The sequence below is a fragment of the Theropithecus gelada genome, chromosome 5 (genome assembly GCF_003255815.1).
Source record: "Theropithecus gelada isolate Dixy chromosome 5, Tgel_1.0, whole genome shotgun sequence".
Taxonomy (NCBI): Eukaryota; Metazoa; Chordata; class Mammalia; order Primates; family Cercopithecidae; genus Theropithecus; species Theropithecus gelada.
This window is the reverse complement of record NC_037672.1, coordinates 52,793,410-52,805,762: the sequence shown is the minus strand read 5'-3', so window position 1 is coordinate 52,805,762 and position 12,353 is coordinate 52,793,410. Positions and strand designations below refer to the sequence as shown.

At 39.1% G+C, this 12,353-nt stretch overlaps 1 protein-coding gene and 1 pseudogene across 2 annotated transcripts in view; one reads left to right on the top strand and one right to left on the bottom strand.

Annotated features, from left to right (window-relative positions):
- FAM13A (family with sequence similarity 13 member A) overlaps positions 1–11,802 on the bottom strand; it is a 329,503-nt gene extending 317,701 nt beyond the window's left edge. Inside the window, exons 1-2 of the mRNA XM_025385808.1 lie at positions 11,575–11,802; positions 11,395–11,445 (exon numbers count right to left, since the gene is read on the bottom strand). Of these exons, the coding sequence (XP_025241593.1) occupies positions 11,395–11,421 (27 nt within the window). The 5' untranslated portion in view covers positions 11,422–11,445; positions 11,575–11,802. The remainder of the gene's footprint in view (positions 1–11,394; positions 11,446–11,574) is intronic.
- LOC112624810 lies at positions 1,382–2,244 on the top strand (annotated as a pseudogene). The gene has a single exon (XR_003119476.1). The product of XR_003119476.1 is annotated as a 40S ribosomal protein S4, Y-like (transcript).
- Positions 11,803–12,353: the final 551 nt, after the last annotated feature.

The following is a 12,353-nucleotide window of genomic DNA, read 5'->3' as shown; positions in this document are numbered from 1 at the left end:
CCTATGTGATTTCTTTACAGCGTAAACCACAGGAAAAAAAAAAATCTATGACATCATTTCTTTACATTTTAACTAAAACTTCCTTCCTAAACATTAAAGAAATCTTTGGAATTTAACCACAAAAGCAAATTAAGTTCTTATTTTTTGGCAACTTTATATCAAAATTCTCTTTCAACAACTGTTTATCTTTAGCATATCATTTTCACTGCCACTCTGTACATTTTTCATAGAATAAAACATTTGTCTGAGTTCTATTGAATTATTATTTTGTTTTGTTTTGAGACAGAGTCTTGCACTGTTGCCTAGACTGGAGTGCAGTGGCGTGATCTCGGCTCACTGCATCCTCCACCTCCCAGGTTCAAGTGATTCTCTTCACCTCAGCTTCCCAAGTAGCTGGAAATACAGACACCTGCCACCACACTTGGCTAATTTTTTTTTGTATTTTTAGTAGAAATGGGGATTCACTATGTTGGTCAGACTGGTCTCGAACTCCTGACCTCGTGATCCTCCCACCTCAGCCTCCCAAAGTGCTGGGATTACAGGCGTGAGCCACCACCTCCAGTCTATTGTATTATTTTAAGTAATGTATACATTTTTATACAGTGAAATAGAATAAAAATTTAATAATTCCATAGTAATGTTCTCTATCTCATTTTTAAGAGTCTCTAATATTTTCACTTTCTGATTTGCCAAAATATTAAGTTAACTTGAAAAAAGAAGATACCATAAAAATAAATAAGAAGTACCATAATGTTCTTTTGAAATTGGTTAAAGTACTGAATTGGTAGAAAAACTAATACAACTAGTAAGGATATATTTACCAACTTTCTTTAGAAAGGCATTCCTCAATCCAAAATTACTTTTCTTTAATTCACATATATACTACTATTCTTATGATTTCACTTTCATATTTACATTCTCATCCATCTGTAGTTTAAATCATAAGGAAGAAACCCAACTAATTATTTTTCTCCAAGTGACTAGCCATTACAAAATTGCTTTAATTTGTTATTTTAATATCTGATAGGGTAGCCCCTCCAAGGTTAACATTCTTAATGGGGGTAGCTGAAATAATTCAAAGTTGGAGTAAAACAAAACATGGAATTTTTTCCCATGAACCATTCATTGAATGATTTTTTTAAAATCTCCAGTCTGCCTATTTACATGTTAATTGTACAATTTACATAATTATACTATTACTCACTGCAGTATCACTATTTAAATCATTGTAAATTCATATTTGCAGGTAACAGCTAAAGTATGCTTGCTTATAGTTTCCATTCCAGGAACTACTGGACAAAAGTTTCTTCCTTGTCTCTAAAATTTAATTTCCCTTATTCAGTTTTAAGATTTAGATCACATTGAGAGTATGGTTGCACCGGAAAAGAAGAGATTCTCTTCCCTCACTGGGTTTCGCCATTGCCCGGGGCCCCAAGAAGCACTTGAAGCCTGTTGCAGCTCAGAAGCATTTGGATGCTTGACAAACTAACGGGTGTATCTGCACCTTGTCCATTGACAGGTCCCCACAAGCTGAGGGAATGTCTTCCCCTGATTATCTTCCTCAGGAATAGACTCAAGTACACATTGACTGGAGATGAGATATGTATGCGACGCTTCATCAAAATTGATGGTAGGGTTCGAGCGGACAGCACATACCCTGCTGGATTCATGGATGTCATCAGCATCAAGAACACAGGTAAACATTTCCGCCTGGTCTATGGCACCAAGGGCCGTTTTGTTGTTCACCACATCACAGTGGAAGAGGCAAAGTAAAAGTTGTGCAAAGTGAGGAAGATCACTGTGGGGATGAAGGGAATCCCACACCTGGTGACTCATGATGCTACCCAAATCCGCTCATCAAGATGAATGAAACTGTGCAGACTGATTTAGGGACTGGCAAGATAATCAACTTGATCAAATTCGACATGGGCAATGTGTGTATGGTGATTGGTGGAGCCAGCCTCAGTCGTCTTGGTGTGACCAACAGGGAAAGACATCGTGGTTCTTTTGATGTGGTGCATGTGAAGGATGACAATGGCAACAGCTTTGCCACAAGGGTTTCTGACAGTTTTGTCACTGGCAATGGCAATAAGCCTTGGATTTCTCTCCTTAGGTGAAAGGGCATCCGACTTAAAACTATTGCGGAAGAGAAAGACAAGAGGCTGGCCACCAAACAGAGCAGTAGCTAAATTATAGTAGCAGCATATCTTTTTTCTTTGCACAAATAAACAGTGAATTCTCGTTTAAAAGAAAAAAGAAAGATTAGATCACATTAATCTAACTCTTGGTCTTAACAGTCTTTGTTACCCAATTAGCCCATTCTTTCACTTCCTATGCTGCTTCATGCTGGTGGGCACTTCCTACCACTATCATTAAAGCTTACTTATGCTGACGCTCACTCAAAACAAATGACCCTAAAACAAATCTCCTAGATTCTAGTGATTTTACTCACACTCTCTCACAGCTTCATAACACTAATCTATAGCTAAGTAATTGACCACATGCTACGATCTGTTATAGCAGCCTGAAGAGACTAGGACACCATGCTTTTGTTTGACTTCTGAATTCTGTATAACATAGATGAAAATTCTACTTGCACTACAAGTTTACAGAAGAAAATATATGATGCCTTTGTTTGCCTTTCATTAACCTCTTCTTCCTCAAATACTTCAATTATTGGTTTACTGTATAGAGAAGCACAACTAAATGTTTAATTCTGGTTAAAGTTTGGTCTAAATCCAATAATATAAACAGTCTCTTCAGATCACAGAGTTCCTTTCATTTTATTTAAAATAAAGTACAATGAACCAATAGTAACAGTATTAAGGAAACTACCATAAAGCAAGACACAAAGTAGCCTGCCATTTCACAAAGGTAAAATTTTTAGGATGCTACATAGCTTACAATGTATTTTCACATTATTGTTTGATTTGATGTACACAACAATCGAATTTAGGCTGCTATTATCCCTATTCAATAGGTGAAGAAAGTGAGAGAGGCTAAGTATCTTGCCCAAGTTCAAACACCCGGCAAGTGGCCTACCCAAGATTCAAAGCAAAGCTATGTCATTCCTGCTCTCAAATCCTGCCCCAGTTTATTTCATGAAAAGCCTTCCCAAACCACAGAATAGCAACGCATTGTAAGATGAAGTGTATTGATTAGATGTTTCTGACTGCAAGTAATCAAAATTCCAGCTCAAATTGGCTAAAATACTAATGACATTTATCATCATATTATAGTAATACAAAGGAGTTCAGTAGAAGGAAGACTCTAAGTTGGTGTATTCAGTGGTTCAAGGATATCATCACTATTCTACCATTCATCACTGTATAAAGTCTTCATCCGTAGGCTACCTTTATCCATCGGTTAGATGTCTGCCAGCAGCACGTGGAGTATATAATTCCTTGTAGGGAAATAGATTGTTAATATTACATAGAATATTTGTCTACATTTCTCAACTACCTTTACATTTAGATGGGAACATGTGACTGGGTCAAAGCAATGAACTGTGAGGAGAAGAGAGGCGAGTCACTTCCAGGATGAGACAGATAAAAGCATCTGCACCTCATCCATCTCTTACTTTCCCTGATGTAACCTTGGAGGATTCAAGGTCTCAAGTTAAGGTAGCAAATACTCCACAGAATGAAAGCAGCCTGGTACCAGAGTGGCCAGATGGAGGAGAGCTCCGTCAGCCTGCATTGGACTTTGATTAATCTGTAAATAAATCTTTGTTTCCTTGAGTTACTGGGATTCTAGTTTGACTGTTGTGACATTTGGCACTTATTACCCTAATGCGGATTGCATGGCTACCTGAGGGAAAGCCACACACTGGCCTGCCTGCACATTATCTGAGATGGAATATGTGCACCTGCATGGACTGCATGCAATTTTATAGTAAGAGAACTTCTCTAGTATTTAGTTGGACACTCAAAAGAATAAAATTGAAAATATTTACAATTATACTGCTAAATCTTACTAGATGGGAAACTGCAATTTTTATAAAAAGAACCATCAGGACCGGGCGCGATGGCTCACACCTGTAATCCTAGCACTTTGGGAGGCCGAGGAGGGCAGATCGCGAGGTCAGGAGATCGAGGCCATCCTGGCTAACACGGTGAAAGCCCTTCTCTACTAAAAATACAAAAAAATTAGCCGGGCGTGGCGGCAGGCACCTGTAGTCCCAGCTACTAAGGAGGGTGAGGCAGGAGAATGGCGTGAACCTGGGAAGCGGAGCTTGCCGTGAGCAGAAATCACGCCACTGCGCTTCAGCCTGGGTGACACGGCAAGACTCCGTTGCAAAAAAAAAAAAAAAAAAAAAGATGGAAGCTCGCTCTGTCGCCCAGGCTGGAGTGCAGTGGCTCAATCTTGGCTCACTGCAAGCTCCGCCTCCCGAATTCACGCCATTCTCCTGCCTCAGCCTCCGGAGTAACTGGGACTACAGGCGCCTGCCGCCACACCAGGCTAATTTTTTTTTGTATTTTTAGTAGAGACGGGGTTTCACCGTGTTAGCCAGGATGGCTTCGATTTCCTGACCTCGTGATCTGCCCACCTCGCCCTCCCAAAGTGCTGGGATTACAGGCGTGAGCCACCGCACCCGGCCAAGATAAAATGTTTTACAGTCATGTCCTTGGTCTTCAAATGACTTATCTAAACATAAAATACACTTAAGTGAAACTTCTAAATCTAGAGAATGGGATTCTGTTTTGTGCAACATTAATTTAACAACTACTACTGTCCAGCCCAGAGCAAGAGGCAAGAAATACAAATAAGATATGATCCTTTCTGTCTAAACTTTACAGTCTGCTACTGAGAAAGACAAATAGTACAGGCAAGTTGAACAGATGGTGAAGTATTACCTAAAATCTAACAAGAGAGCACCACACTGCTCCCTAACGGCTAGAATCAGAGTGTAGTCAGTGACGAAAACCAGGAATTGCCAGGTATGCAAGGCTCCAAACAAAACTCATGTTCTTTCTTTCTTCTTCTCTTTTTCTTTTTTTGAGGCAGAGTCTCACAAGCTCCGTCGCCCATGCTGGAGTGCAGTGGCACAATCTCTGGAACCCTGCCCCCGGGTTCAAGAGATCCTCATGCATCAGCCTCCTGAGAAGCTGGGACCACAGGTGTGTGCCACCACTCCCAGCTAATTTTTTTTTGTATTTGTAGTAGAGATGGGGTTTTGTCATGTTGGCCACATTGGTCTTGAACTCCTGGCCTTAAGTGATCCACTCGCATTGGCCTCCCAAAGTGCTGGGATTACAGGTGTGAGCCACTGTGCCTGGACAAAACTCATGTTCTTTCTAAAACTCCAAATAAAAAACAGCTTTTTTTTTTAAACAAAAATCAAGAAATTAATCTTGGTATTTAAAAAACCTAAGTGTAGTCTGCATGGGATGAACCTGATACCAAACATCAAACTAGAACTAAAGCCAGGCATGGTGCTTCACACCTGTAATTCTAGCACTTTGGGAGGCCGAGGCGGGTGGATCACCTGAGGTCAGGAGTTCAAGACCAGCCTGGCCAACATAGTGAAACCCTGTCTCTACTAAAAATACAAAAATCAGCCGGGTGTGGAGGTGGGTGCCTGTAATCCCAGCTACATGGGAGGCTGAAGCAGGAGAATTGCTTGAACTCAGGAGGTGAAGGTTAGAGTAAGCTGAGATCATACTACTGCACTCCAGCCTGGGCAACAGAGCAAGACTCTTATCTCCACCTCCCCCACCAACCAAAAAAAAAAAAAAAAAAAACTACAAAGATAACCATCATGGTCTTGAATCTTGAACTTATGCAATATTTGTTTGTTGTACTACTTAAGAAAATTTGATTCTACTAAATAGAGAACAAGAGAAACAATGAGGACAGATACAACTACATATAGATAATATGCAAGGAAGTAGCTTAACAGACTGTCTTAATCTGTTCACACTGCTACAACAAAAAAATACCATAAACTGGGTGTGCTTATAAACAAGAGAAATTTATTTCTCACAGTTCTAGAGGCTGGGAAGTCCAAGATCTAAGGCACCTGCAGATTCAGTGTCTAATGAGGGCTGGCTTTCTGGTTCCATAAATGGCTATCTTTTTGCTGTTTCCTTACATGGCAGGGGGGTCAAGGAACTCTCTGGGGTCTCTTTTATAAGGGTAATAGTCCCATTCATGAAGATACCACATTCATGACCCAATCGCCTCCCAAAGTCCTCAATTCCAAATATCATCACATTGGAGAATAGGTTTCAACATGTGAAATTTGGAGGTACAAACATTTGCTCTATGGCATTCCACCTCTGGTCCTCTCAAATTCGTATCCTTTTCGCATGCAAAATACATTCATTCCATCTCAACAGTCCCTAAAATCTTAACTCACACCAGCATCAACTCAAAAGTCTAACATCCAAAGTGTCATCTAAATATCATCTAAATCAACTATGGGTAAGACTCAAGGTACAATTCATACCAAGGCTAACTCCTCTCTAGCTGTAAGTCTGTGAAATCAAACAAGTTATGAGCTTCCAAAATACAAAGGTGGGTCAGGCATAGGATAAACACTCCCATTCAAAAAGGGGAAACAAAAGAAGAAAGGAATGGCAGGTCCTGAAAAAATCCAACCCAATGGAACAAATTTCATTAGACCTTAAGGCTCAAGAATAATCCTTTTTGGCTCAATCTCTGACCTTCAGGCCACTAGGACCTGCCCCCACAGCTTTGCTGGGCAGAGGTTGAGCTCCTAAGTCTCTAGGTGCTCCTGCCCCAACGGCTTGGTGGGTTGGTCCTGCAGCAACTCTCTGCCTAAATCTCACACTGTGTCTCTGAAATGTTGGTCCCATCCTTTGAAACCTATGTAGGGGCAGCCAGGCTACCATGTCTCATGCAGTCTGTGAACTGGCAGAGGCAGCTCTATGTGGTCACTAAAGTTTGCTGCCTGTACCCTTTGGAAGGGCAGCCACCTTGCTTCACTGGGCCTGTTGGAGCCACACTTGGGCAGCTGTGAAGTGTGGCACTACAGTGTGGGAGCTGAGCCTAAGATGTAAGGAGGTGGTGCTGGGTAGCACTTTCTGAAGTCCCAGAAGCAACAGGCACAGTAGTCCCTCCTTTGAAACTACTCTGCCTTCAAGGAACTTGCACTCTGGGCCTGGAATGGGAGTAATAGCTCTGATGATTTCTAAATGGCCTTTGGGGTAATTCTTCCCTTGTCTTGGAGAATAGCTCCTGGCTTCTGTTGACATGGCTGATACATATTAATTTCCTTATAAAACAATGGCTTGGCCACACTTTTAGTGTTCCCCACCTAGAACTCTCTCCCCCAACTGGCTATCTTATTTTTTAATAATATGGATAGGCTAAGAATTTCCCAAATCTTTAAGTTCTACTTCCGTTCTGATTAACAACTCCATCTTTAGGTCATTTATCCCTTCTCACATATGTACAAAGAACAATATGCCAGTCAGGAGAAACCAAGGGGGAGGAAACTGCTTATAGTGAACTATAAGCCATCATAGTAAACAGTTACAAGCAGTGAGGAGAAACCAAGCCACCATTTCATCACTTTACTTAGAAAATGCTTTAGTTAAATATACAATTTAATTGCTCACAAGTTCTTCCTTCCACAAAATAATAGGACACAAATACAATTCAGTCAAATTCTTCAACACTTTGTAACAAAAAATCATGTTTTCTCCAGTTTCCAACAACATGTTCCTCATTTCCATTTGAGACCTCATCAGAATGGTGTTTGCCATACATATTACCATGATCAGGAAAGGCTGATGTGGCAGAGAAGGCAAGAGCAACAGGACATTTGAATGTTAAGTAACACAGAATTCAGGGAGTGTGGTCCTTTCCTCCCACTTAAGACCTTTCGAAGTAGATAAACCTACCCTCATCCTTTTCCTCTTTCTTCTTGCCATGATTTAAGTTGATTCAATAAATCCTATGAATGGAATATTTCAATTTGGTACATGACTTTCTGTAATGCAGTCGTAAGTTCCTGCTTGTGCTATGGGGTATGTGGAAGATAGCTGATGGTACCAGGTTGTAAGACTACAGGAACAGAGGTCCCCAAGTTAGAGAGAAAGGCTACGAGGCCTGGGACATTGTTGAAATTATCAGCACCAGCATGAACTGGGGACAAATCAGGAGGGGTGGACTGTTAGGCACTGATATTACCAAGAGAACCAGTTCACAAATTCACCAGTCATAGATTTGAGACCTGAATTCACCAGAAATCATAATATCCAGAGTCTAAGAATCTACACATGCATTTCAACTCCTCCTTCTTCATCCACTAAAATATGCAAACTACCAGTTTCAGCCCACCGGTCTTTAATACATCCTGATGCCATATTGGACAGAACAGCAAGAGAAGCAGAAAATCTGACTCACGATTCACCTGACAGAAACAGAATCATCCAAAAGTGACATTTAAAACTAGAAGAGACTAAAATAACATGAATTGGCAACTATAATTTCCTATGCTGCCTCAGGATAGGTGGTTTACTGAAACTAAAACAGATTTGTTACAGTAAAGCAGCTAAATTTTCTTTGTACATGATTGGCAATACATTTTTGAGCCTACTGTAGTATCATGAGCAGCAAAATTTCTTAACACTAACATGGCAAAGAGTTTTGAAAAGAAATGAGGAAGATAAAGTAGGTTCGTCAATAGACATAGAAACTGAGTTTATTGGAACCAATCTGTGTCCCACTTCAAGAGTATACACACACACACACACACACACACACAACAAATATCTAGTACTCATTATACTGTCTGAAGTATTACTATCTTCAGCAGCAGGATACTTGAGCAGTTGCTATATATATGTCTAAGTATATAAGTTCCAAATGTTGGGGTTCAAAAAGCTATACCCCAAAATATGGTGCTTTGTCATGCTGGGTACTTTTAATTAAAAGGTCTCAGAAATGAGCCTCAGAACCAAGCTCTGTCTCTGCCTTTCCACTCTCCTGACCCGCCCTCAGTCTCTCTGATCCTTTTTCTTTCCTAAAGCACTGAGTGACTCTCTCTGGAATTTCCTTATCTGATTAAGGAAGCTTCTTTCCAAAAGGAATGCAATTGTCTTAAGACCTACTTCCTGAGAATCTCATCAAATAACCATGAAAAATTATCCATCAGAAAAGAGACTAAAAGTTGTCACCATATCCACACTGACTTTTCATCTATTCCTCTGAGGATAGCTCCAAGAGATTGGCTGGGAAACTTTATCTGCATAAAAAGACAACCTTCGTTCACGGTGAAGTTCCACCCCTCACCTTTCCACCACCTCACCATAGCTCAGGGAAACGCTGTCCCAGGCCATTGTTCTTTGAATCCGTTTTTAAAATTATTTGAATCTCACTTGAAAAATTATTTACTACCTCTCTAAAATTACCTGCAGCTCCCTACTTCTCTCTTCCCCAAAAAGAAGGCATTTAAGCTTCAACCACCTGGCCCTTCTTTGAATCTCGTATTTGTGGGACTCTCATATCCATACACACATTAATAAATTTGCAACTCTTTATCTCCTATTGATCTATTGCCAGTCGTGTCTATAAAATTGCAGAAAGCGCAGAGGAAAAGCTTTCTCTTCACCCCTACACAAAGTAAAAAGCAGTATATCAGCTCATTAAATGTGTTAATGTGTGACTTAGTTCTCCGTTTTTTGTTATGATTTTTTTTTGTTGTTGTTCTCCAAAAGCTATCTTTTTCCAGACATGCTATGGTACAACTGTTGAAAATGTATTTCCTCCTACAGTAAAACCAAGACACAGCACAATCAAAAGCCAACCTTAAGGAGAAGGGTAGAAATGATTGAGAATTATTCATCTACCACAGTGAATAATCTCTAAAACTGTGTGATTTTTATGTCAACTTTAACTGTAATTTTATACATGCTTTGGATATAAATTAAGGGAAAATATAAAGTTTTATACATGAGTCAGTGTGCAATCCAATCAAGGTAGAGATCAATATATTGCAGGTCAAGGGAAAGAAGTAAAGATCTAATCAGACAATCAGAGATTACTACCAATCTGCATGACAAATAGGTCAATCTGCTGCCTCACTCTACACATTTTCAGTTCTATATTGTTTCTTTTATAAAGCTAGAAAAATAGAAGGGCCACCTCTGCAGTAAAATAAAAGTCAGTATTTTACACATAGATAAATCAGATTTTGAAGGAAACTCTTTGGGGTGATAAAAAAAAAGAATAACCACATGGTTACCTGCATGCTACTAAGCCTCAGAGTTAAAAGGAAAAGACAGAGTGACACACAGGGTGCTGAAAAGTTTTGAGCCTGGAAACAAGGTCATTATGCAGTTTCACTAAGAAAACTTAATCTATGGGGCTTGTCTACCATCTGGTGACCATTTGGTGTCTGTGTGTCAAAAATTGCCCAGATATTTCTAAACATTTCAGAATGCCATCAGAAGCTACAGCAAATTGCAGCTCTTTCTGAAAAGCAAAAAAAAAAAAAAAAAAAAAAAAGGAGGATCTGGCCTGAGTGTGATTTTTTAAGTGAGCAGTTAAGGTGATAATAAAGAAGAAGATATTTCTCATTTAATACATTTTAGAAAATAAAATGTTCCTATGGAATACAGTAGCAACTTGAAATATAAATATGTATGATTCCCATACAGAAGTATGCATTTTCTACATAGTACAATCAAAATTTAAATTACAGCATCCTATAAATTATATAATTGACAATATTTGATTATTACAAAAGGTTTTGTACAAGCACCAGCTGAATAATTTAGAAATTCATGAATTCTAAAAATTCTAAAACCCCAGAAATAAGCACATTTTCCCAAGGGTTTTATTTCAGTGTTATTTATGAATGCTACTGTGTAATAACAACCATTCATTTCTACAGTTTAAGGATACACAAACATTTATCAACCAGGCTTTTCCACCATCACTTTCAGAAATTATGCTGAAACAGAAACTCCAGAATTACTACATGAAAATAGAAATATAAAACAGAAAAATGTCACGCACATACTCAAAAGTAATAAATTAATGGTTACTTCAATTCCTTCTCAAGCTAGCCGCAAGATTTTTCTAATAGCTACAATGAAGTGTTCATGTTTAACTATTCAGGGACAAGAAAGTCTAAAACGCTTGAAAGTGCTCTACTTTAAATCAAGTTGACTTAACGGAATAAATCAGCATGCATCTTTCACCTTTTTTGGAAACTAAAGTGCACAAATACGCTGAATGCCATCCCAAATCCTGCCTAATACCCATTTAAGTAGATACGAATTTAAGTAACAAATCTTTCCCCACCTCCTGAGAAGGAAAAATAAGTTACACAAAAACATCTCATCAAAACAAGGAAGGCAAGGCCCTCTCCTAAAAACTGGCAGTAAACACAGAAGACAGAAGAAGGCCTATACTTACACAGATGGCTAGAGCTCCTGCCCCCATTCTCTCAGGAAGCGTCCAGAAGAACTGAGGAAGACCAGATGAAAATATTAAAATGACAGCAAAATACTAAAATTCCATTCAGCACATATTCTTTGATGTGAAACACAGCTTCCAATCCAAAGGCCCCGAGGTAAGCGAAGCGCAGCTTCTAACATTTTAGGAAGACTGGTTTTGCTTCTCTTTCCGCTGAACCCACATGGCTGGAAGGACTGCCTGGAGTTGAAATTTGATCCACAGCCTTAGTGCTGGCAAGTAGAGGGAGTCACGTGACACGGGTCTTAAGTCGCTGACATCTTTTTCTTAAACCTGACTCCCTAGATCCCACACACAGGCTTCTTTGGCTTAGAAAACTGCCAGTCACCTGGTGGTATTCATTAATAGAACCAGTAGTGCATAAAGTGAAAACACAGACTTGTTTCCCAGACTCCACACAGCTCTAAGAAAAACGTACGTATTCAAACTCAGGTTTAAAACTGCAGGCACGTTATTCATTTTTTCTCAGGCAGTCTTCTCTTCTGCTGTTCTTTAGAAACCAGCTAAATTCTACCAAAATTTTTTTCCTTCCATCCTATCCCATCAGAATTGTTTTAAATGAAAATGCTCTATTTTATGTAGCTGTTACTACTTCTAATTACATATGAGTTGTCTTATAAAATATACTGATGATAAACATAAACATACGTCTAGACAGCCATAATTCTACATATATGATTTGCAGTCTGAAAAATTAGCTTCTAACTGACTTTTCAGTAACTTTCTATTCTACATGCTGTCACGAGAAAATCTGATAGATTTTAAATTTTCCAAATATTTGAACTAATAGCTAAAATAGTCACTTCAGGTAAGCCAAAAGGAAACTATCCTATTTTTATTTTTGTTATCATTTTTTCTGTCAATTTTTTTTTTCTTTTGCTGGACCTATTGACACATCC